Source organism: Macaca mulatta, chromosome 19 (assembly GCF_049350105.2).
Source record: "Macaca mulatta isolate MMU2019108-1 chromosome 19, T2T-MMU8v2.0, whole genome shotgun sequence".
NCBI classification, from domain to species: Eukaryota; Metazoa; Chordata; class Mammalia; order Primates; family Cercopithecidae; genus Macaca; species Macaca mulatta.
The window spans coordinates 63,558,920-63,585,455 of record NC_133424.1 but is presented as its reverse complement, the minus strand read 5'-3'; the positions used below and the strand labels follow the sequence as shown (position 1 = coordinate 63,585,455).

At 47.3% G+C, this 26,536-nt stretch overlaps 1 protein-coding gene across 1 annotated transcript; it reads right to left on the bottom strand.

Annotated features, from left to right (window-relative positions):
* Window positions 1-9,570: 9,570 nt before the first annotated feature.
* On the bottom strand, window positions 9,571-25,251 carry LOC144329482 (sialic acid-binding Ig-like lectin 5). Its single transcript, XM_077978023.1, has 7 exons — window positions 24,921-25,251; window positions 23,961-24,224; window positions 23,348-23,629; window positions 23,095-23,197; window positions 12,583-12,722; window positions 10,148-10,268; window positions 9,571-9,646 (listed from the first exon to the last, which is right to left on the bottom strand). Exons 1-7 carry the CDS (start codon window positions 25,162-25,164, stop codon window positions 9,571-9,573), a joined length of 1,230 nt encoding a protein of 409 aa, XP_077834149.1. The 5' UTR covers window positions 25,165-25,251.
* Between the last annotated feature and the right edge of the window lie 1,285 nt (window positions 25,252-26,536).

Below are 26,536 nucleotides of genomic sequence, written 5' to 3'. Positions count from 1 at the left end.
GAACTGTTCTGTCTGCCAGACAGAAACTGCAGATGGCTATGGGGCAGATTCCCTGGTGGGAAGGTTCCGAGCACAGCTGGCAAGTGAGGCTGATGCTGGTAGCCCTGGGGGGCTACAAATGGGTCTTGACAGGAATAGACGTTGACTCTGGGCTGGCCTTTGCTTACCCAGTGGAAGATGCAAATGCTCAGAGTGCTGTAAAAGAATCAGAACAGAATATATTACACACATTTGCACAGGCTGTCGTCATTTCTTCCATCCAAGGAACACACTGTCCAGCCCATAATGTCCAGCAATGGGCAGAGCTGTCCTCCTTTGGGTAATAATTTGATCAAGAAGTGGAATGAGCAATTAAAACAGTGGTTGTCTAAAACAGAGAAGATAAAAGCATGAAGAATGTACCCATAATTTTTTTAAAATGTACCCATAAAAATTAAAAAAAACAAAACAAAACAGGAAGATCTGGCTTACACACCTTCCTGAGTGTGTGCTCACACTCAACCTGATGGGGCTAGAGGAGGGCACCACTAGACTTTCCTGTTTTCTGGTTGACCTGGGAAAGTGGGGGTGGGGAGAATGCTGGTGTGGCTATGCAATTCTTGCCAAGTTGCTATAATGACTATGTATTTTTTCCTTTCTTCCAGATATAACCTCATTTTTTCCCCCTACCTGAGGCACTGGTATTAGTAAAACCAACCCAATTGTCCCATAGAAATGGTATTCACTGTTTTGTATTTTTAAGGCAGGGTCTGGCTCTGTCACCCAGGCTAGAGTGCAGTGGTGCAAACCTGGCTTATTTCAGCCTCCATCTCCTGGGCTCAAGTGATCCTCCTACTTTAGCTTCCTGCATATCCTACAGATGTGTGCCAGCACGCCTGGCAAGTTTTAAACTTTTTTTTGTAGAGACAGGGTCACGCTATGTTGGCCAGGCTGATCTCCAACTCCTGGCCTCAGGCAATCCTCCTGCCTTGGCCTCCGGAAGTGCTGGGACTACAGGTGTGAGTGAGCCACCTCACCCGCTGAGTTTTCGAATAAACCTAGAAAGTGACCCTTTTGGTGTTAAAACTTGAAATTTACATTTGTCTCACTTGAGTTCTTTCCTTTGGAAGCTGACCTTCAGGCAAGGGACTGAAACTCACCAGATTATACCACCCAGACAAAGAGAGACTAAATCCCTCATTTCTCATAATTACTTCCTTACTCCTCCCTAATTCCTGTTTTACATTCCTTCACCACTATATAAACCCCCCAGTTTTAGTCAGTCACAGGTGGATTTGAGGCTGATTTCCCATTCTCCTTGGCTTCAGCACCCGATTAAAATCTTCTTCCCCAGCAACCCTTATTGTCTCAGGGGTCGGTTTTCTGTGCATCTAGCAATGGGAACTAGACTAAACCCTTGGCATGTTGGTAACACTAGGACGAGAACCAGGTCTTGAACCTCCAAGTGCTGAAAGCAGGGATGATTCCTAAGTAAAAAAAAAATGCAGCTATGTTCTTTGTTTGTTGTTATTATTTTTTACCTGACATACAATAATCATATATATTTACAGGGTATATAGTGATGTTTCGATACACACAACATATAGTGATCAAATCAGGGTAATTCGCATATCCATCATCTCAAAAATGTTTCATTTCTTTGTGTGGGGAACATTCACTATCCCCCTTCCAGCTATTTGAAGCTATATATTATTGTTAACTGGAGTCATCCTACAGTGCTACAGAACACTCGAACTCATTCCTCCTATCTAGCTGTAATTGTGTAACCTTTAACAAATCTTTCCATATCCCTTTTTTGTCAGAATTCCCTAAAGGCCTGATAGAGGCAGATTGTACCTCTATCCTATCTGGCAAAACTGGGGCTAACAGTGGATGCAGCTACATTGTCCAGTAGTGAAACCAGTCCACTAGTTCTGCACCTGTATAACCTTACCCAGTCTGAATGGAAGTGGATTAGGGGGCGGGTACTTGCTAGACTAGTATTGCTGCCTGCAGTCTAGACAAGCACCGTGTTCCTTGCAAAGGTGGAAAAGTTTGGATATAAATGAAGAGAAGGAATAATGGTAGCTGAAGGTAAAGGAATGAATAAACAGGTTATGTAATGAAGGAAATCTAATGTTACGTTAACAGGCTGAAAGATGCTCAGAACGTGGGATGACGTCTCTTAGCTCAATTATACCAGATGCCTGAGAGGGTGAAACTATATGTGTGCAGAGACCACTCCTGCTTTTAGAACCTGATAAGATAGAATGGGAGGCTGTAAACCTGAGTGGTCTCGCTCCGGGAGACATTCTTACAATATGATGGACTGAACTAATTAGTCATGATTGAATGGGATTCTAGTAATGTGGCAGTATCTTTTGAGTTGTATATTCATTTGGTATAAGGGAACCATGTCCAAAGACCAGGGGTGAATGGTGTGTAATAGTGTGAAATAGGTATTTGGTCTTCATTCCTCCAGCCCCTTTCCTGACATACAAACTCCTAAATGTTTGGAACCTCCAAAGTGATGTCTTCCGTATGCCAATGAATTGACTAATGGCCGGTAACCTCCGGATAGGGTCTGGTCACAAGAAAGGTCAAGGCAGGATTATAGAGTTGGGACTTTCAGTCCATCTCCCAATTTCTCAGAAGGAGGGAGGGGCTGAAGGTTAAGTTCATCACCAGTGGCCAATGGTTTAATTAGCCATGCCTCTAATTAAAATTAGCCATGCCTCTAATTAATGAAGCCTCCTTAAAAACCCAAAGGGACTGGGTTCAGAGAGTTTTTGGATAGCCGAACACATGGAGGTTCCTGGAGGGTGGTGCACCTGCTGAGGGCCTGGCAGCTCTGCCCAGCTCTTTGGGAGGCCAAGGCGGGTGGATCACTTGAAGCCAGGAGTTTGAGACCAGCCCGGCCAACATGGTGAAATTCCATCTCTACTAAAGATAAAAAATTAGCCAGGTGTAGTGGCGCACACCTGTAATCCCAGCCACTCAGGAGTCTGAGGTGGGAGAATTGTTTGAACCCAGGAGGCAGAGGTTGCAGTGAGCTGAAAATTTTAGTTTTCTTCCTACATCCTCAGAATATGACAGAAGATATCTGCCATATGTGCACCTTATAACAAACTTATATCCAGAATATATAAAGAACTCTCACAAATCAACAAAAAGGAGACATCTCGATTTTTAAAATGGGCAAAATACATGAACAAGCACTTTATGAAAAAAAGGATATTCAGGCCGGGTGCAGTGGCTCACACCTGTCATTCCAGCATTTTGCAAGACCAAGGGGGTGGATCACCTGAGGTCAGGAGTTTGAGACCAGCCAGGCCAACATGGTGAAACTCTGTCTCTACTAAAAATACAAAAATTAGCCAGGTGTAGTGGCACGTGCCTGTAGTCCCAGAAACTCAGGAGGCTGAGGCAGGAGAATTGCTTGAACCCGGGAGGCAGGGGCTGCAGTGAGTCAAGATTGTACCACTGCACTCTAGCCTGGGTGACAGAGCAAGACTCTGGACCAAAAAATAATAGTAATAATCATCACATGAAAAAGAATTCAGCATCAGTTATCAGGGAGATCAAATCAAAAGTATAAGGATATACTCTTACTCTGCGGCCAGAATGACTAAAATGAAAAGGATTGACAATAGCAAGTGTTGGTGAGGATGTGGAGCACCTGGAACTCTCTTGTATCATTGGTGGGAGTGTAAATGGGCACGATTGCTGTGGGGAATGTTTTGTCAGTGTCTACTAAAGCTGAGTATTCCTATAATCCAGCAATTTCACCCCAGGTATTTATCCGTGAGAAATGAAAACAACATGTCCACAAAGACTGGCAAATGAATGTTCACTGCAGCTTCATTTATGAAAGCCTCAAACTGAAGATAACTGAATATCCAGCAACAGGTGAATGTGTAAATTAATTAATATAGACTCATACCATGGAATACGATTCATTAATAAAATAGGATGACCTGTTGATACGTGCTAAAACATGGTGGAAACTCACAGGAGTAGTGTGAAAAATGCCAGATACAAGAGATTACGTACTGTATGATTCCATTTATATGAAGTCTAATACCCGGCAGAAATTATCCATGGCAATAGATGTGAGAATTGTAATTACTCTGGTTGGGGAGAGTCTGGGAGGAGACATGTCATGGTAATCCAGTAGGAGGTGCACGGAAGGGAGCCTTCTGCAGTGGGCACGTTCTACTTCTTGGTCTGGATGATAGTTGAATGGACAGAGATAGAGTCTATCTGCCTTATTCCCAGATTCTGTGTTTACAAATTCGCTTGTTCGCTAATATTTATTTCTAACCCTAAAATCAATACTCTCAGGGCTTTCAGGACTATCCAGTCATCCGCAGAGGGGCTAAAATTTCAAGTTGCTGCACACAGGTTCCGAGCAGAGGTACAGACAGGCGACGCTCTGCCTTTTGTCTCAGCTCTCATACAGAGATGTGGAGAGGATGGGGATTGCAAGGGGCAGTTCAGTGCTAGAAGCTCCAGCTCTGGTGCCAGCTGGAGAAGTTTGAATCTCACCCCTGGCACCTGTTAGGGGGGTAGCCTCAGACAAGCTACTTAATTAACATTTCTAGGAAATTTGTTTGCAAAATAAATAAAATAGAGTTGCCCAAAGTGGCTCACACCTGTAATCTCAACAATTTGAGAGGCCAGTGCAGGAGGATCACTAGAAGCCAGGAGTTTGAGACCAGCCTGGGTAACATAGTGAGACTCTGTCTCTACAAATAATTTAAAAAGTAGCGGTGGGTGCGGTGGTTCACGCATGTAATTCCAGCACTTCGAAAGGCAGAAGCTGGTGGATCACTTGAGGTCAGGAGTTCGAGACCAGCCTGGCCAACATGGCAAAACCTCATCTCTACTAAAAAAATAAAAATTAGCCAGGTAAGGGGTAGTGGTGGCACGTGTCTGTAATCCTAGTTACTCAGGGGGCTGAGGCATGAGAATCACTTGAACCCAAGAGGCGGAGGTTGCAGTGAGCCAAGATTGCACCACCGCACTCCAGCCTGGGTGATGGAGTGAGACCCTGTCTGAAAAAATAAAAAAATAAAAAAAACAAAAAAACTTGGCAGACTGGATGCAGGGGCTCATGCTTGTAATCTCAGCAATTTGGGAGGCCGAGGTGGCCATCCCCTGTGCCTACGAGGCTGACGTCTACTGACCCCATCAGCAAGCTCCCTTGCCCTTCAACTTCAAGGTGGGTTTGGCCAAAGGGAGGCACAGGCAGGATACTGGAGGGGGCTGGAGGATCCTCTCCTCCCTGCCTGCTGACCACCTTGGGAGCCTCAATGCCATCAGCAGCCGCTCCTCCATGATCTCAGTTCTCACTAAGGCCTTGGTCACACTATTTCTCCCCTTGTTCCTCCAGGACTCAGCAGAATCTGGCAGGAACCCTTCCCTCCCGTTGCTGGCACCTGAGATCCTTACCCTCCCTACATCCCTAACCCTGCTCGCACCTCTGCAAATGGTACCTTTATTAGACCGTCTGTTTAAGAAATCCCACTGGAGGGGGCTGTCTCTTTCAGGCCAGGACCTCGCTGACTAGCACCATCACTGGCTTTTATCTTTATTCATTAAGAGCGTTCCATTCTGCTAGGGGGCTTTGCAGGGCATGAGTCGAATAAGTCAAGGCCTGAAGCCCACTGAACGCAATGCTTAGAAAGCTCGGGGGTGTACAAAAATTCATGCCTTATTGATGCAAAGCCTCTCCAAAATAGTTAATGCTTTTTTAAAATTTAAAATTAAAAAATATATATAAAAAATATATATACACACATATATATACATATTTTTTGAGATGGAGTCTCGCTCTGTTGCCCAGGCTGTAGTGCAGTGGCGTGATCTCGGCTCACTGCAAGCTCCGCCTCCTGGGTTCACGCCATTCTCCTGCCTCAGCCTCCTGAGTAGCTGGAACTATAGGTGCTGGCCACAATGCCCAGCTAATTTTTTTATATTTTTAGTAGAGTCGGGGTTTCGTCGTGTTAGCCAGGGTGGTCTTGATCTCCTGACCTTGTGATCCGCCCATCTCGGCCTCCCAAAGTGCTGGGATTACAGGCATCCCTGTATGTGTGTGTGTGTGTATATATATATAGATATAAAAATATATATAAATATAAATATAAATATATATATATTTTTTTTAGATGGAGTTTCACTCTTGTCGCCCAGGTTGGAATGCAGTCGTGTAATCTCAGCTCACTCAACCTCTGCCTCCCAGGTTCAAGCGATCCTCCTGCCTCAGCATCCTGAGTAACTGGGATTACAGGTGTGCACCACGCCAGGCTGATTTTTATATTTTTAGTAGAGATGGGGTTTCACCATGTTGGCCAGGCTGGTCTCAAACTCCTGACCTCAGGTGATCCGCCTGTCTTGGACTCCCAAAGTGCTGCTGGGATTACAGGGATGAGCCACTGTGCCTGGCTGTATGCTAATTTAAAAAACTTTTATACAGGTGGGGTGTCACTATATTCCCCAGGCTGGTTTCAAACTCCTGGGCTCAATTGATCTTCCTGCCTCAGCTTCCCAAAGTGCTGGGATTACAGGTGTGAGCCACTGTGCTTGGCCTCAAGCTATCCTCTTGTCTCAGTCTCCCAAGTAGCTGGGGCTATAGGTGTATGCCACCATGCCCAGTTATTATTATTATTATTATTATTATTTTTGTAGAGATGGGGTCTTGCTATGTTGTCCAGGTTGGTCTCAAATTCCTGGCCTCAAATAATCCTCCCACCTTGGCCTCTTGAGTAGCTGGGACTACAGGCACATACCACCATAGCCAGCCTCAGTATATATTTATTTTTATTTATTTGTTTTGAGACAGAGTCTCACTCTGTTGCCCAGGCTGGAGTGCAGTGAGCAATCTCAGCTCACTGCAAGCTCTCCCTCCCGGGTTCACGCCATTCTCCTGCCTCAGCCTCCCGAATAGCTGGGACTACAGGCGCCCGCCACCAGGCCCAGCTAATTTTTTGTATTTTTAGTAGGGATGGGGTTTCACCATGTTAGCCAAGATGGTCTCCATCTCCTGACCTCGTGATCCGCCCGCCTTGGCTTTCCAAAGTGCTGGGATTACAGGCATGAGCCACCACACCTGGCCCTCAGTATGTATTTAAATGGAGTCTTGCTCTGTCACCCAGGCTGGAGTGCAGTGGCACGATCTCAGCTCACTGTAACCTCCGCATCCCAGGCTCAAGCAAGTCTCTGGCCTCAGCCTCCAGAGTGGCTGAGACTACAGGTGCACTCCACCATACCCAGCTAGCTAACTTTTTGTATTTTCAGTAGAGACAAGGTTTCACCATGCTGACTTCAAGTGATCTGCCTACCTCGGCCTCCCAAAGTGCTACGATTACAGGCATGAGCCACTGTGCCTGGCCCTCAGTATATTTTTGAAAGAATAAATTAGTTCCTATCCCTTTCATTGACTGAACTCTTCTCATCTTCAAAGACTTCCCTCCCTGACGCTCTGTTTCCTAGGACAAGGTCAGGTATGGTTACCCACTTTGAGATGTACTTTCCTTTTTTGTGCCATGTCCCTGGAGCTGTGCTTGGTGCTAATAATAGCAGCTGAAGACATTCCCTGAGCAAGGTTGGATGGGACGTGGTGCGGGAGGTGAGGAAGGGACGTTCCGAGCCCTGGCTCAGGTGTCTCCGCCGTTTGTTCAGTCAGGGAGGCTCCTTACCCTCTCTGAGTCTCCTCATCCTTTTCTACAGGATGGGGATAATCTCAAAACCCACTCCACAGGGCCGTGGTGGGGACACAGCAGTGCGATGGTCTGTTTATGCGCCAACCTGGCTGGGCTACAGACCCCAGCTGCTCAATCAAACACCGAGACATGTCACTGAGGAAGGATTTTGTAGCTGTGACTGACGTCTCTAATCAGTTGACTGTGTTGTATATATTTAAGGTATACAACGTGATCTTTTGATAGATATATACATAGTGAGATGATTACTACCGTCAAGCATATTAACATATCCGTCACGTCTTGTAGTTACCTGTTTGTTGTTGTTGTTCTAATCAGTTGACTTTAACTGAAGGAGATTAGTCTCAATAATGTAGGTGGGTCTGATGCAATCAGTTGAAAGGCCTTAAAAGCACAATGGGGGTTTCCCGGGAAAAGAAAGCGTTTCGCTTCAGCTGCTGCTGGAGTTTCCAGCCTGCCTCTCCCGCCTGCCTGCCCTATAGACTTCAGACCTGCTGTCTTACTCGGTGTGGACTGCTGCAACAAAATGCCATAGACTGGGTGGTTTATAAATACAAGACATTAATTTCTCACAGTCTGGGGAGCTGGGAAGTCCAAGATCCAGGCACTGGCATGTTCTGTGTCTGGTGAGGGCCAGCATCCTGGTTCATAGACGGTGCTTTATGCTATGTCCTCACACGGTAGAAGAGGAAATGTCTGACCTCTTAGGCCTTTTTGTTGTTGTTGTTTTGTTTTTGAGGCAGGGTTTGGCTGTGCTGCCCAGGTTGGAGTGCAGTGGTGCAGCCTCCACTGCCCAGGCTCAAGCGATCCTCCTGCCTCGTCCTCCGAGTAGCTGGGACCACAGGCGTGTGCCACCATGTCTGGCTAATTTTTGTAGTTTTAGTAGAGATGGGGTTTCACCATATTGCCCATGTTGGTCTCAAACTCCTGAGCTAAAGTGATCCTCCTGCCTCAACCTCCCAAAGTGCTGGGATGACAGGCATGAGCCACCGTGCCCAGCCATCTTAGGCCTCTTATAAGGGCATGAATCCCATTCATGAAGGTTCCACCTACATAACCTAATCACATCCCAAAAAGGCCTTAAGAGCAGAATGGAGGTTTCCCAGAAGAAATAAGAAGTCTTGGACTTCCCAGCTCCCCAAACTGTGAGAATTGAATTTCTTGTGTTTATAAGCTATGGTATGTTGTTGTGGTAGTCCACACCGAGGCCTCCAGATACCATCACAGTGGGGATTAAGTTTCAACATAAAAATGTTGGGAAGACACAGACATCCAGTCCATAGCACCTGCCTAACCAGCTCTCAGAATCACATAACCCACTTCCATGCAATAAGCCTTTGTATAAGGATCAGCTACTCATTCTGTTTCCCTGATGGAATCCTGATGGATACAAACAAGAGGACGCATGTAATGTGCTTAGAACATGGCCTGGCACACACACAGGCTGCCATCACCATGCCCTTAACCCCGAGCTGGTTACCGAATAAACATTAACTCATCTGTGCCTCACAGTGGTCCACGGTCTGTTATACCCCCATTTTGCAGATGAAAGCTGGGGTTAGGGAACATGGGAGTGGCCCACATTCAGGGCCAGAGCTGGGATCTAAACACAGGTGGCTCAGCTCCATTGTCCAGGGGGCCACTACAGAAGTCCATGATCCCATGGCCCCCATCCTCTGCAGTGTCCGCGGTTGGGGTGATCCCCACCTGGGAGAGGAAGGGATGGTGGCAGCCCTATCCACAGCCATTCTCCAAACCTAGCAGGGTACAGGGCACACAGAGAGTTAACCATCTGTGCATGGAATTGAGAGAGAGGGAGAAACAGAGACAGAGAGACTAGACTTTGAGGGTCAATGGGAGGGAGAGCCTAGACCTGCTCCTTGAGCCAGCAAAGCCTGGAGTGGCTGCATGGCCCCAGACGGCTCCCTTCCACAGTCTGCACTCTGGAATGGGGAGAAGAGAGCCTGATGTGATCCCGATGGGCCTTGCTCCTAGGAGCAGGCAGGAGAGGGCAGGAGCACCTCAGATCTGGCTTTGTCCCCAGGTTGTGACAGTCTGGAAGGACCTCCCCTTTCTGAACTTCAACTTCTTTGTGGGTAAGGGCAGGGGGATAGCGTCTGCCTCAGAAGGTAGGAATGTAACCTTAGGCAGGCTTCTCAGCCTCTCTGGGCCTCAGTTTCCTCCTCTGTAAAATGGGCATGGTAATGGGACCAATTCCACAGGGTCTTTGGCTTAGGTGAATGAAGGCCTGTGAGGGCTTGGGCCACCCTCAGTCCTCAGTCTACCCTCAGGGGAAAGAGTTCAGCCCAATATCCACTTCTTGGGAGATGATTCCACTTTCCAATCTCACCTTTATCTGTGGAGCGGCTGGTCCCTGCTGCGCTCACCCCTCAGCCCACCCAGAGTGATGCCACAATTTTCCTGGTCAGCCTCCTAGTCCCCACGACCCTTCAATTGGTGGGGCATCAGGACTGAAGTCAAACTCAGGAACATTGTCACCACTGTGCGTGTCCTTCAGAGAGGAGGGGAAGTGGACCCCCATCAGTATCAGCTCCTCCCTCACTTCTGAGGGTGAGCAAGGCCTGTTTGCAAGGAGCTTCACCCAGGCCCAGCCTGTGGTCCCTTGCCTGGCTCCGTTCTCACCGTCGTCTGCCTCCTGCCCTAGAAATGCTGCTTGCTCTGCCCTTGCTGGAGTGCTCTGACCCCCAGCGCCATGCCTCCTGCCTTCAATCTTGCAGCTTTCTGTGCCTGGCGGTGCCATCACCTCTCCCTGCATGCCTGCTGGGCTCAGGTAGCAACACTCAGCTCCCCAAGCAGGGTCAAGCCCTCCCTCCCTCAATGCCAGCTCCTCCTCCCCTCCCCTCTCCCCATGCTTCTTGGGACACAGCCCTGACCCTGCTCGAAGGGGTGTAGCAACCTGGAGGTCCTTGTGGGTAGGACCTGGGTCTGACTCCTCTTTGTCCCCAGCCCAGCGCCTGGCACATAGGCCGCCTCCGGGGATTTGTGGCCACGTGAGTGAACACCTGGAATGTTTTTCTCTACCTAGAAACCCCTCCTTACTCTTCCACACCCAAGCTTCCCCCCAGAACCTGGGGATTCTGGTTGCCCTGGGCAAAGCGTCTGCGTTCTGAATAGCCTCGCCTGCTGTGGGCAGGAAGTGTGTTCAGGGAGCGGAGTCCCCTCCACATCTCTGCCTCTGATCCGAGTTTGCAAATGGGAGGCCTCATCGGGGCTTTTCTTTGACCCACGGCGGCGCTGCCTTTTAAAAACATGTTCTCAATTGCTGAGGTGCTGGAATCAAGACATTTCACACTGAAATCGAGATCTCTGGATTCTCCTCAAAAAACAAACAAACAAAAAAACATGAAGAGCTAGCTGTAGTCACCCCGTGTTCCTGACCTGTGGGGAGCGGGTAGGGAGGAGTTGGAGAGAGTTCCGCCACTGTGAGCCGCCGCCTTCAGGACGCTCAGTTGCTTTCAAGGCAGATGAGGCCCCCATTAGGCCAACTGTGCCCCGCTTGTTCCCTGCCTGGTGGCTGTGAGCATTTGAGTTTGCAACCTCTGCACTAGAGTCTCATAAAGTCAGGAGAAAATGTCCAGGACAGGGTCACCTGCTGCAGTGGGGGGCAAGGGTCCCGGGTTCAGGAGTCCTGAGCAGCGCGCAGCATTGCGGTGTGGCCCGAGGCACGGTGAGCCTCAGTTTCTCTGTCTGCATGCAGATGTGCCGAGGCTGGGGCCTCATGGTTCCCAGTGCCCCTGTGGATGTGTTTTTGGGGGTTCCTTAGGGTTTCAAGCCACCTTCCCATGGTGCTGAGCATGCTTCAGTTTCTCTCTCTGAAGAAGGCTGAGGCTGGGTTGGATCCACTCTGGGCTCACAACGGCCCCTGTGGGCGGCAGCAGCCTGTTTCCTGGTGCTGATGCCTGGCGTGTCCCTGTGTGTTTTGTTTCTGCTCCTGTCAGCCTGGCTGCTGGGGTGGCGTGTCCCTCGGGCAGGTGTCAGGTGTTAGGCATGTTCCCTACATTGACTAACACGAGGGCTGGCGCTGGGGAGGCCCCGGGGCATGTTCCCCGAGGAAATGGGAGGAAATGGGTGAGAACCGGGCGTCGGCCTCCGGGTCTGGAGTCTGGGACGGAGTCACTGCTGGCATCGGCAGGTCTGTGCAGCTCTGCCTGGGCCAGGTTTCCACGTCCCGGGCCGAGTGCCGTGATCCGTCTCGGAGTCTACACTCTTCTGTCTCTCCAGATCCCTAGACTTCGGGAGAACCAGACTCGGCTGCTCCGCTGCCTCCGGCAAGCCCAGTCCCCTCTCTGAGTACCCAACACCGGGGAATCCAAGCAGCCTCTTTAAGCCTCTGTTGTGGCTTAAAGTGTGAATCCACCCCACCCCCCATCATTCATATGTTGACATCCTAACCCCCAGGGGCTCAGAATGTGACTGTATTGGAGACAGAGTCTTCACACAGGTGATTAAGGTTAAATGACGTCACATGGTGGGCCTGAGTTCAATGACTGGTGTCCTTACAAGGGAAGGAAATTAGGACCCAGGCACACACAGAGGGATGACCCTGTGGGGACACAGGGAGAAGACAGCATCTGCGGGCCAAGGAGAGAGGCCTCAGAAGGAAGCTTGGCTGTTGGCACCTTGACCTGGGAGTTCCAGCCTCCAGAGGGGGAGAAAATCAATATCTGCTGTTCAAGCCAGCCAGTCTGTGGCACTTTGTTTTGGCAAATGTAGCATGTGGTGTGGGGGGTTGAGGCGGCCTGGGACTCTCTGTCCTGAACAAGTGCCTCCCGGTGGTTCTGCCAGGTGATGGGTTTGGGGACCCTGGCCTGCGGCCCTGTTGTCTGACGACCTGCCTGTGACTGTCCCAGGGACTTACCTCCAGCCCGGTCTGGTGGGATGTCAGCTTCAGGCATGCTGGGTACTTCTGGTTCCTCCAGCAGCTCTGGTTTCTTAAGGGTCAGGCCTTCTTTGGTCTTGGGACTCTGATGTTCCTCCCACCAGTTAAGCATCTTCATTCTAAGGCAGGAAGCCCCGTGGTGAATGCTGTGCTCAGTCCCTGCCCCGTCCAGTTCCCAGAAGAAGCCCTGGGCTGGGCCCAGAACACCAGCTTCCTCCGATTGCCGGTTCTGTCACCAGCGCAGCCCCACCCCACCCCATCAAGTGGGGATAAGAACCTCTATTCTCTTGGTGTGGACCCTCTCCCAAGCCTCTTTCTGGGCCTCCTGAAATTCACTCTGTCCCCCAGAGCTGCCCAGCTCCTCTCCTGCTCACAGACCTCCCATGGCTCCCCAGTTCCCCCAGGACACAGCCCAGCCCTTCAGCCTGGTGGCCCTTCATGTCTGGTCCATTCCTGCTTCTCTTGCTGCCCTGTGATGTCTCCATATACACTTTTTAGTTTTGGACAGGTCTTTTTTTTGCACCTTTCTTCCTCCTTCTAATATTTCTGGCTCATGTCTGCATATCCGTGCCCGGCACACCGCCTTGGTCTTTCTGACAGCTGTGTTGTTCTGTTGTGTGGATGTCCCATGGATTATATAACTGGTCCCCTTCCTTTCTTGCTCTGGCAGCTTCAGGGGACGCCTGCTGGTCCCCGGCTGGCGGCTCTGTCTTTCTGCCCCACGTCCCCTGCAGAGCAGCCTGAGCGAACTTTAAAGACCAGATCTGTTCCTCCCCAGATGGAGATCCTTCCATTGTTTCTTTCTGCATTCAGACAATAAGATTCAAACGTCCATTTCCTGTCTGAAAACACTTGCTCTACAAAAACATCCGAAAATACCGATGGGGCTGAGGTTGTAAGGACTTCGGGGAGGGAAGATCAGAGGCCACGCATCAACTGAGGGTTGGCTGCACACCGCTGGGTCGCGGGGTAGGGGGGCTCGCTGTTATAATAACCAAGGGACTTGGTTTAAATGGTCCGGTGACAGCAGACAACAAGGCCTTGGGTCCATACTAAGTAGGGACCTGGATATGACACCCCCACATCAAAAGGGCACTAAAAAAAAAATCTAGTCATTGGTCAAGGCAATGACAAGGAAGCATGTCTATTTCAGCCTGGGCTTTGGGTTGCAAAAAACCTTTTTTTAATTTCTCTTAGAAGCTGAGGCCTCCATTTACAGAGATTTGCATCAGAGAGCAACAAAGTGAGCAATGAACACAAATAGCGCCCAGTTTGTTACGCTGTTGGGCAACTCACACAAAACTCATTTTGGAGGGGCTCACCCACCACATTATCCACATACGATTTTCGCAGGTAAAGTACCCACTGAAGAGCAGTTCACCTTCCAGGATGACCACGCATGAGAGGAAACAGCCCTCCACAAGGAAGATGAAGCCCAAATTTCTCACCAGAGCCCTTGAGGCTCTGCCCACAGGTTGGCCTCTCTCAAGCTCTCCCTAAGCTCTCAGCTCATCCGGCCCTGCTGGACTCTTGGACTCCTAAACCTCTGCAATCTCAGCCTAGAACTGCGGCTCCCTCGGTGTGAGCATACTCCTTTAGGTCTCAGAGCAAGTACCTAACGGCTGCTTCGCATCCCCTCCCCTTGCCAAACTCTCTCCCAGCTCCCCGTTTTCCTCCAGGCACTTCCCAACATTTATCCCTACACATCTGTATATGTCCTCCTTCGGTGTCCACCTCCCTGAGGCATGGTTTGCTCTACGATATTGTCAGAGGTATGTGAACCAGAGCAACTCCATCTTGAATAGCAGCTGGGTAAAATAAGGCTGAGACCTACTCGGCTGCATTCCCAGACAGTGAAGGCATTCTAAGTCACAGGATGAGACAGGAGGTCAGCACAAAATAGAGGTCATAAAGACCTTGCTAATAAAACAGGTTGCAGTAAAGAAGTCAGCCAAAACCCACCCAAACCAAGATGGTGACGAGAGTGACTTCTGGTCATCCTCACTGCTACACTCCCACCAGCGCCATGGCAGGTTACAGATGTCATGGCAACAACAGGAAGTTACCGTATATGGTCTAAAAAGGGGAGGCATGAATAATCCACCCCTTGGTTAGCATGTCATCAAGAAATAACCATGAAAACGGGCAACCGGCAGGCCTCGGGGTTGCTCTGTCTATGGAGTAGTCATTCTTTTATTCCTTTACTTTCCTAATAAACTTGCTTTCACTTTACAGACTCGCCCTGAATTTCTTCTTGTGTGAGATCCAAGAACTCTCTCTTGGGGTCTGGATCCGGACCCCTTTCCTATAACAGTATGCCCTGGCATGTAGAATCTGCTCAGTAAATTTCTGTTGAGTTAATGTGTGGAGAAAGGCTTTGCATCACACATCTCCGTTGCATTCGTGTGCAGCATGTGCACTGTGATAAAGGCCATTTGCATGTTTTGCATACTCTAAAAAATTATGAATGAGGCCAAAGCATACCAATCCAGACATGCAGGAAAATAGCAAAATATTGAAGCAGCCTTGTGAGATGGTTTGAATTCAAGATTATTATTGCAACTTATTGTTTCTTTTCTTTTTTTGAGAGACAAGGTCCTACTGTGTCATCCAGGCTGAAGTGCAGTGGTGTGATCACAGCTCTTTGCAGCCTCTACCTCCTGGGCTCAAGCCATCTTCTCACCTCAGCCTCCTGAGCAGCTGGGACTATATGCGTGCGCCACCGTGCTCAGCTAATTTTTGTATTTTTTTTGTAGAGATGGGGTCTCATTATGTTTCCCAGGCTGGTCTCAAACTCCTGGGCTCAAGCGATCCTCCTGCTTTGGGCTCCCAAAGTGCTAGGAATACAGGCATGAGTGAATGCATTCAGCCTCATTTTTCTTTCTTTTTTTTTTTTTTTTTTTTAGATAGAGTCTTGCTCTGTTGCCCAGGCTGGAGTGCAGTGGCACAATCTTGGTTTACTTCAACCTCCACCTCCTGGGTTCAAGCGATTCTCCTGTCTCAGGCTACTAAGTAGCTGGGATTACAGGCACATGCCACCACGCCTGGCTAATTTTTGTATTTTTAGTAGAGACGGGGTTTCACCATGTTGGCCAAGATGGTCTCGAACTCTTGACCTCACGATTTGCCCGCCTCGGACTCCCAAAGTGTTGGGATTACAGGCGTGAGCCACCATGTCTGGCCGCCATTTTGTTTTATTGTAGGTTTTCCTCCCATTCACAACCCGCTCCTATGCTTGTACTGGATTTGCTTGGACACACTGTGACTCTCTTCCTGCCCTCCCAAGGCCCCCAATGTCTGCCTCCTGAGAGAACTTGGCACAGCTCAGCTCCAGAGCCACCAGCCCGCCTGCAGGGGACACCTCCACACCTGTGGCCCAATCTACTGCTCCCATGCCTTCTGCTTCGCCCTCTGGCTGGGGCACCACCACCACACTCTCCTGTCCTGGACTCTCCACCCATCTTCTGCTGTGTTTGGCCCTTCCTACCTCCTGCACCCCACTCTTCCCAGATCCCTTCCTTCTCCTTCCCCAGGACACCACCTCCGAAGCCTTCTCCCCATTGAGAGCGACCCTGCCTCTGGCCTGATTCTCCAGGAGGCCTGGAGCCCACATCTGTGTTCTTCTGTTTTAGAACCCTCATCCTCTGAAGAAAGAGTCTCCTTCTGCTACTTTGAGCCTCTGGCTATTGGGCCAGAACATTCCCTTCCTCTCCTCATTTCTGTCACTGGCAACCCCCTAGGCCAGGCCTCTGTATTCCCAGAGGATTTTTATGCTTGACTCTCGTCTTTTTGGTCGTCACCAAATGCCTGGTTTGTGAATGAAAGCATTTGGGACTCTCCATGCTAGCCCAATTCAAGTGACCTCAAGTGACACCACAGGGAGCATCCAGCTGGGCCCTGCCCAAATTCCTAATCTAGGAAATCATGAAAAATACTAAAATGATTATTGTTTGAAGCCACTGTATTTTGGGGGATTGCTATGGTCTGAATGTTTATATCCTCCGCTCAAATTCACATGTTGAAATCCTAACCCTCAAGGTGACTGTATTTGGAAGTGGGGCCTTTGGGAGGTGACTAGTTCATGAGGATGGAACCCTCCTGAATGAGACAAGAGCCTTCATAAAAGAGACCTCAGCGAGACCCCCTAGTCCCTTCCACCAAGTGGGGACACTGTGAGAGGAAGAGAGCCCTCACCAGACACTGAACCTGCTGGTGCCCAGGCCTTGGACTTCCTAGCTTCCAGAACTGTGAGAAATCAATCTCTATTGTGCACAAAACGCCCAATCTATGGCATTTTGTGGCAGCCGCCCAGAGAGACTAAGACAGGGGTAAAGACATAGCAACAGATGATCAGAACTGTTACCTTTCTCTTTGAGCTGGTTGAGTTCAGCCCTTATAACTCACAACTGGAAGAGACCTGATGAAGGCAACTGTTTCCTTTAACTACCAAGGGTTCATTATCTCCCAAAAACTTTTCCACTTATGAAAATGCAAATTCCAATACTTCATCATCTGCCTAGTTCTTCTATCCATCCAGTATTTTTGTGCTCCCCTTCCAACTGTTCCCATTATATGATATCACAGGTGGAAGCTTCAATCCCAAGACACTATATTTTCTACAGTCTATGGAGACTCAGTTTCTCTTCCATTCCTTCCCTCCCCACCCCACTAGGTACAATGGCTCCTCAGTTAAAGTGCTCTCACCTTCCAGCCTCCTCGCTTCCCCATCTCCCACCTCCCCACTCCATCACCCTTCCTAGCATGTTGTCCATGAATACTCAAACCTAGCCCAATGCCATCATCTACTCCTTTTTTTCTGCTATAGTCTGAATGTTTGTGTTCCTCCAAAATTCTTCTGTTGAAACAACATCTCCAGTGTTTTGGTATTTGGAGCTGGGGCCTTTGGGGAGTGATTAGGTCAGGAGTGTGTGGCCCTCATGAATGGGATTATAGTGCCCTTTTAAAGGGATCCCAGATAACTCCCTTTCCCTGTACACCATGTGAGGACACAACCAGAAGGTGCCGTCTGTGAACCAGGAAGCAGGCCCTCACCAGACACCGAATCTTCTGGTGCCTTGATCCTGAACTTCCCAGCCTTCAGAACTGTGAGAAGTAAATTTCTTTTGTTTATAAGCCACCCAGTCTATGTATTCTGTTATAGCAGCCTGAATGGACTAAGACGTCTTCCAATGACCACTGCTGGGAGGAGATGTCACATAGCAATGATGCTTGGCACCATTAATGATTACTAATCTCCAGCAACCACTGGGCCTTTGCTACTGCTCAGTGGTTGCTCTCCTTGTCCTTATACAGATCCTGCTCATTCTCCCCAGTGGCTATTCCAACCACCCTAACACATCATGCCTCTTCTCAATCCCCCACGGATCCCCCATGCTCCCACCCGTGTCATTTTCAGCAGATGGCCTTGCCATGCTTCCCTTATTATGAAAATAAGCCACTGGGTGTGAGGACCTCACCCCACCAACCCCAATCCTAAATGCTGCCTAAAGGTGAACAAGAGAAAGAACACCTGCCACTGGATTTTGAGAATAACGTTGAGAATAAGGGTCACTGGTTGCTTTAGACAATGTCGTTTCAGTGGCCTGGTGCTGGGGAGCAAGTGGAAGAGTGTGATGAGAATCAGGAAGTGGTGTAAGGTATTTTTCCAAAAGAATATTGGATAGTACATAGAGGAAGCCTGTGGGGCTGAGGTGGGAGAGATTTGTGCCGGCAAAGAAAGAATGATTGAATATTTAGGAGCCAGAAGGGATGATTGATGGAGTCCAGCTCCTAAGGCAGTGGAGGAGAAGGATTCCCAAGCAGAGGAGGTGAGGTTTACCTTGGACAGGAGGAAGGAAGCCTCTTTACCTGAAAAAGGCAGGGAGTACATCACTCACCGTCAGTGGTAATGATGTCGTATGTGTCGGGGAGTTGATTTTTTTCCTCGGAAGTAGGTAAACCCTATTGCTGAATGTGATGGGATGAGATAAGAGATTGGGGGAAAGAGGGAAACACCTGGCATACTGACAGAGTGTGAAGTCGAAGGGGGTTGATTAGAGGCAAGCTAAAGGATTTCTGGGCAGTACTGATCCCGTACCTCTGCTCCAAGGATGAAGACAGTGAAAGAGTAGGGTTCTCTTAGCATCTCCCTCATACAGACCTCTAACCTAGTACTTGTTTACTTGACTCCCTCTCTCTGGAAAATACAGGACACAGGGTAAGAGGGGAAACAGATAAAAAAGTTTGACAAACATTAGATGAAAGCCCTATAATGAAAACAAAGAGCAGAGACAATATAAACAGTGGTTAAGAATCTTCCCAGAACTGATGAAAGACACCAAAGCATAGATTGAAGAGGCCAAATAAATATCAATAACGACAAACCTAAAAAGATGATATCCACACTCAGTCACATCAAAGTAGAAGTGTTAGTGCTAATACCCAAAAGTCCAGGAGACGTACAGGAGTCCTGAAGAGACACCTGGCCCTGGAGAGAGGCCCGGGGAAGTTTTCCAGACCGTGTGATGGAAGGACTATAGGCTGAGTTGTAAATGATGAATAAATGTCAGCCAGGTGTGAGAGGGGAGCAGGGGTAGGAGATGAAATGCAGAGGAGAGGGAGTACTGGGCAGAAGCCAAACTGTCAGCAAAGCTGCAGGACAAGAAACGCATGTGTCAGAGACAAATAGGCAAGTTGCTGTTAGGAAAGTGTAAAGTGTGAGGCCAAACCAGAAATGTCGGCGACAAAGAGGTCTTAAAGGCCGAGACAGGGAAGGAGAGATCATTTTCAAAGGAGCAGCAGATGAGAGTCACAGCTGACTTTTCTTCTGTGATAATAGAAGCAAGATATAGTGGAACGCGGAATAGTTCAAGATGCCGAAAGAAAATGCCTGCCAATACAGCATTCCAAACTTGGCAAATCTACCTTTTTTTTTTTTTTTTTTTTGAGACAAAGTCTCACTCTGTGACCCAGGCTGGAGTGCAGTGGCACAATCTCAGCTCACTGCAGCCTCCGCCTCCTGGGTTCAGGTGACTCTCCTGCCTCAGCCTCTTGAGTAGCTGGGATTACAGGTGGACACCACCAAAACTGGCTATTTTTGGTTTTTTGTATTTTCAGTAGACAGGGTTTCACCGTGTTGGCCTGGCTGGTCTAAAACTTCTGGCCTCAAGTGATCTGCCCACCTTGGCCTCCCAAAGTGCTGGGATTACAGACATGAGCCACCATGTCTGGCCAAAATATTTTTCGACTATGAAGGGAGAGAGAACGAGAGAGAAAGAGAGAGAAAGTGAGAGAGGAAACCAAGGATGTTTGCTACCAGAAAACCAATTCTAAAGGGGTTTCTAGAATATATTTCAGGAAAAAAGATTCTGGATGGAAGATCTAAGAATACTAACAGAGTGTAAGGAATAAAGAATAGAGACTATGGTAAATATGTATGTAAATCAAAATGAGCAGTGAATGTACAAAATAAAACCAAACATCACGATGATATCTTTGGGGGCTCAAAAATATAGAATTGGTATTTCATTAATAATAAAATGCCACTAATACTAAGATGCATAATTTATATATCACCTAAGGGGAAAAAAATGTTGCCAGTTAAACTATTAAGAACTAATATCGTCCTGAACAGCACATGAATCATCCCATGTCATGTTAATTTAAATTTTAAAAATGTCTTCTAAAGGATTAAGCAATTTCTTCTTATTTCATTTGCACTGACAGTTTATGGTAAATTACCCTTTTGCTTTTTATCTTACAACAAAAAGTAACATGGCTTCATCCACATGTGGGTATCTTTCTTTCCTAGGTTCTATAAAGCACCAGATTGTTGCTCTACAAAAAAATACCGAATATGGTCATTTCCCAAACAAATGTTACAGGTGTCCCAAGAATGAAAGGTATGCTTCCTCTTTTACTTCTGTGCCCTTCTGTATACACAATAACTTTGTCTCTGTACCAGCTAATAATGTAACACTTTTGCAAATGTTTGAAAAGGCAATAAATTAAACATGTATCAATGAACAAATAATTCAATTAAAGCGATAATATGAACAGCAATGACAGAGTTCATGCACCTGCAGGCAATGACAACTTTATCAGGACTGACACCTGGGACTAACAGCAACTGTAAATCACCATCAATTGAAGACATACCTCTACTTCGGAGATGTTCGAATGTGAAATAACACGTATATTGGGATTGATAAAATGCCACAAAGAATGTTATGAAAATAGCATGTAAGTTGTGAGGAGGAGAGCTAGAGTTCAACTGTTCTAAGGTCTTTATATTATCTGGAGGAGGGTAAAGGTTTTATACTTTGAAATTCTCAAATATATACTTTGATAGCTGAAGTACAGATGTTGTGATTTCTGGGTAACCAGTAAAATAATATTTAAAAAACGTATAATCGCATAATTTTCAACTAGTAGAAAGAAAAGAATGGATTGATAAAAATACCCAGCCAATCCAAATGAAGACAAGTAAAGGGAAAAAATAAACATATGGAACAAGCCGGGATGGTATATTGAAATGCCATCAGTGTTTAAATGCACTGGTAATTACATCAAGTAAAGTAATTTAAATCCGATTTTAAAATTACCAGACTAAAAAAAGTCAAAATCATATGCTGATTACGAAACACATATCTAAACTTTAAGATCACAGATTGAGAGTAGATGTAAAAGAAGGAGCTGGTGGAGCTATACTAATATCTGACAGGATAGGCTTTAATACAAAGGTGAAGAAGAAAAATGGTTTCTGATATAAGGAAGATACTTGTATGAACTTTTTTTTTTTTTTTTTTTTTTTTTTTAAGACAGAGCCTGTCAGTCTGTTACCCAGGCTGGAGTGCAGGAGCATGATCTCGGCTCACTGCAGCCTCCGCTTCTTGGGTTCAAGCCATTCTCCTGTCTCCCAAATAGCTGGGATTATAGGCACACGCCACCATGCCCGGTTAATTTTTTATTTTTAGTACAGATGGGGTTTCACCTGGTTGGCCAGGCTGGTCTCAAACTCCTGACCTCAAGTGATCCACCTGCCTTGGCCTCCCAAAGGGCTGGTATGAGCCACCACGCTCGGCCTTGTATGCACATTTTAAAATAGACTTGAAACTAATGACATGGCCTCAAGATTTATAAAGCAAAAACTGACAGAATTTCAAGAAGAAACAAACAAATCCACAATCATGGTGGGAGATTTAAAAACACCTATCTCTTATCATTAGAGCAGGCAGGCAATTAAGTCGGTACAAGTAGAGAAGATTTAAACAACACGATTAATGAATTTGATTTAAAGGGTATATACGTATATGTATGTGTTTGTGTACACACACAGACACACACACAGAGAAATATATACTGCATTCAAGAGGCACAGAATATACATTCTTTCCAAGTTCACATGGAATAGTTATAAAAACTAAACAAAAAATGTGTTACAAAGAAAATAAAGAATTGAAATCATGCATAGTATATTTTCTGACCTTATTCGGTTTAAGCTAAAAATTTTAAAAGGCAGTAATGTGCCTAAGAAACTCAAGGGTTAGGCTGGGGGCGGCGGCTCACGCCTGTAATTCCAGCACTTTGGGAGGCCAAGGCAGGCAGATCACCTGAGGTCGGGAGTTCAAGACCAGCCTGACCAACATGGAGAAACCCCGCCTCTACTAAAAATACAAAAAAATTAGCCGGGCGTGCTGGCGCATGCCTGTCATCCCAGCTACTAGGTTGACTGAGGCAGGAGAATCTCTTGAACCTGGGAGGCGGAGGTTGTGGTGAGCCGAGATCATGCCATTGCACTCCAGCCTGGGCAACAAGAGCAAAACTCTTGTCTCAAAACCAAACCAAACCAAACAAAAAAACAAAAACAAAAAAATCTCATGCGTCAAAAAATCATAATGGAAATTAGAAATATTGTAACCAAATGATAATGAAATCTTTATATTAAAATTTGTGAGATGCAGCTAAAGTCACGCTCAGAGGGAAATTTATGGCCCTAAATACAAATACTGAAAAAGAAGAATAACCGAAAGTTAACGACGTAAGAATCCATTTTTAAAAGGCAGACAAGGCCGGGGGCGGTGGGCCACACCTGTAATCCCAACAGCACTTTGGGAGGCTGAGGTGGGTCGATCACTTGAGCCCAGGAGTTGGAAACTTGCCTGGGCAACATGGTGAAATCACGTTTCTGCAAAAAAATACAAAAATTAGCCAGGCGTGGTGGCACACACCTGTAGTCCCAGCTACTGAGGAGGCTGAAGTGGGAGGATCATGAGCCCAGGGAAGTGGAGGCTACAGTGAGCTGTGATTGCTCCACTGCACTCCAGCCTGGGTGAGAGAGGGAGACCCTGTCTCAAAAAACAAACAAACAAACAAACAAAGTAGAAAAAGCAAAATAAACTGGAAGGAAGTATGAGGAAGGAAATGGAGAACATAAATAAAGGTAGTAGGCTTTGGGAAAGGCTGCTGATGAATTTGAACTTTGATACTCACAACAAGAGGACGAGGCAGAAGAAGAGCAATGAGAATGCAATGGCTCCATACACAATGCCCTGGATTAATCCTTTCACGAACATACTGGAAACTGATTTCTTATCTGGAATTGGAGGGAAGTGAGATGGACTTTTCTCCAAAGGCTTTGAAGTCGGAGCTAAAACTCTCTACCCTTTCCACTGGCCCTGTGCCCATCCACATCTGGTCCTTAGGCGTTCTTTCCAGCTCAGTCAATAGGTCCCTGGATACTCACTTGGTATCAGGAAGAAGCTGGAAGTGTGAATTCCATATTGGTTCTTCCCCTCACAGCGAAGTCTCATGACTATTTCTGGCTCCCCGATGAGGTTGATGGTGCTATTGGCCCAGGGGACACGTGTGGAAGAAGTCACCCGGGGGATGTTATCCATGCTGTTCACATCCACAGGGACACCTCCCATCCACCACTGCACGGAGGGTGTGGGGATCCCATGGAAGGAACAGCTGCACAGAACTGTCTTCTCCAAAGAACAAGAGGAATCGAACAACCTGGGAGGTGCTGTGCGGAGGAAGAATCGGGGATCATCAAGATGTCCTGATTTTGCTTCTCTACTTCCCCTAAGACCCAGCCTTCTCTCTACTCGCTATTCACAGGGAGCTTCAGAAAGACTTTCTGGCAATCCAGAGTGGGGCTGGGACTCAAAACAGTCCCCTTTCATCCTCTCTCCACATCTGCCTCCGACTTGGGTTCAGCTCCTACCTCTGACCTTTCAGCCCCAAAGGTCAGGGGGAACATGTGACAGCTCCTAAGATTTCTTTCCCTCTGGGGCTCAGGTCTTTTCTTGAGCCCACTATTTCTCAGGATCCTGCCTGTGCCCACCAGCACTTACAGACCACTTGGAGCTTGACCAAGCTACTTCTGGTCACGTTGGCTAGGGAGAAGTTCAAGTGACATCCAAGGGTGTTGCCATGGTCCTCAGGCCTCAGGATGAAGTGCGGCACTGAGGAGGAGCTGCTGGAGATGGCTGGGTTCTTCCAGGAGCGAAAGAGGGCTTTGATTTCTTTGCAGGTGCCTTTGAGGGTACAGTTCAAGGTCACAGGTTTCTCAGCCAAAAGAATCTCTGGGATGTGGAGCTCTGGCTTTTGGGTTAGGTCTGGAGAAGAGAGAAGCAGACCCAAACCTTGGGGGAAAAGGGACCCTCATGGACACTTCACTGATGCACGGCGTTTCCAGGTTACAAAGTGCTCCCCGCCCATTAGCTCATTTGCAACCCCCTCACCTCCCCAACAGCCTTGTGAAACCTGGGATTGTTGGGGTTGAATGGTTTTCCACAAATAGATTTCCTTTCTCTGTGTGGAAGGGGAACAGCCCAGCGTCCAGGTGATCAAACTGAAGAGAACTACTCAAGGTGGTAGAGCTTGAACCTGAACTCTGGTCTTCAAAGACTGAGGGTGAGTTTTCTGACGATCTACATTGTAGAATGAGGATTCTACATTCTGGCCCCTTACCTGAGCCCCAGACTAGATGTGCTAGTGGTAACTCCTCCTCTGCCTCCCTTTTCCAGCCCAATTCTACCCCTAGACTCTGCCCCTTCCCAGCCCAGTCTGTGATCATTTCCTCTCTGTTTTGTATTGGTTGGATGACATAGGGTGAGTCGCTTCTCTTTTTGCCATTTCTATTTGGAAAAGTAAAGTTACCTATTATACCGATCTCATTGCATCACTGGAAAACTCAAACACCTGAGGTTTTGTAAAGCCTAGTGCCCATCAAGTAAAAACCACATAATCACCAGAACCACGGTTGGATTTCCTTCTTTCCAAACCACTTATTGGATGATATTGAACATCACCTGACACAAAGAGTTTGATATTCTCCCCCAGGAAAGCACTTTTTTGTTCTCCTAGATCTGCATAGAATAAATACGTCGCACTGTTCCCTTTGAGAATATCATGGATGAGTAGGGTACAGTCTTCTTCATCAAGATTCCCAGTCATGGAAAATCTGTCCTTGGTGTTATCACCAACGGTAGCATTGGGTTTATTTGTAGCTACAAGGGAGCTGACGTTTTTGTTGAGCCCGTAGCCCATGATCATGGAATTGCTTGGGAGTTCTTTGGGAAATTCAAATGCACAAGGGATTGTCGTGCACAGCCCCTCTTCCACTGGTATCTTCTTGATTTCCATCAAAACCTGAGAAAGTAACCCTGTAAGGAGAGATCCAAGTTGAAAAACAGACCCACCTACCATACTCTTGTATTATATCTGTGCATTAAAAGAGTCACCTTACCTAAGAAAGGCTTGACACTTGTCCAGCTGCTACGAGGTGATCTCTAAACCCTTGGGATATCCTGCCTGATAGGAGTGTCTTTGTTTACCTGAGACCTTGGACTTCATCAGTTGATGCTAACACTCTGATTTATGGTGGGACCCCTGGATCCTGGGGCATCAGCTTGACCTCTGGAGGGGCTGAAGACTAAGCTAAGTCAGTGACCAGACCCACAATAAAAACCCTGGACACCAAGGCTTGGGTGCACTTCTCTTCTTGGCATGTCTGTGCATGTCACCACACATTGTTGCTGAAAGAAGTAAGCTCTGTTGGTGCAACACTACTGGGAGAGGCCAGCTGAAAGCGCATGCCTGCTCTCTCCTGAATCCTGCCCTAGGCACCTCTTCCCTGTACTGATTTTCATCTGTATTCTTTTGCTATAATCAACTGCAATCATGAGTAAAACAGTTCTGCTGAGTTTTGGGTCCTTCTTGTGGATCACTGAATCAGAGGCGTCTTGGGGACTCCTAAATTGCATCATCCCAATCTAGTCTGCTGGATTTTTTATTGCTCTTCTTGTTGGTATTAATTGTATCTTATGATCTTGGCCATGTTGCATCATTTCTGAATCTCAGTTTCTCAGTCAGGGAAATGGGTACAATAATACCAACACTACAATATTGTGATAATTAAGGACAATACCTACAGAGGCACGTGGCCCTCTGCAATAACTGCAGATTGTGACTTCAGTCACATTCCACTACAGGGGACCATGTCACAGTGAATAGTTAGTGAATAATTGTGCTCGCCATCCATTAGCTCATTTGGAACCCCCTCCCCTCCCCGACAGCCCTGTGAAACCTAGGACTCTTGTGGTTGAATGGTTTCCACAAATAAACTTCCTTTCACTGTATAGACGGGGAACACTCCATTGTCCAGGTGAGTAAACTGAAGAGAATTACTCAAGGTGGTAGAGCTTGAACCTGAACTCTGGTCTTCAAAGATCAGGGTTTCTTGAGGGTCTATATTGTAGAATAAAGATTCTACATTTTTTTTTTTTTAGACAGAGTCTTGCTGTCACCCAGGGTGAAGTGCAGTGGCACGATCTTGGCTCACTGCAACACCCGCTCCTGGGTTCAAGCAATTCTCCCAACTCAGCCTCCCCAGTAGCTGGGATTACAGGTGTCCACTACCACACCT

Bases quoted from the DNA above. Each gene is read 5' to 3' on its own strand.
- LOC144329482 (XM_077978023.1), bottom strand. From the start codon at position 25,164: ATGATCATGGGCTACGGGCTCAACAAAAACGTCAGCTCCCTTGTAGCT. The intron at 10,269-12,582 runs GTAAGTCCCTGG...GCTCACCCTCAG, and splicing joins CCCACCAGACCGGGCTGGAG to AAGTGAGGGAGGAGCTGATA. The intron at 9,647-10,147 runs GTGGGGACTAGG...TCCCCATTCCAG, and splicing joins GCCCCACCAATTGAAGGGTC to AGTGCAGACTGTGGAAGGGA.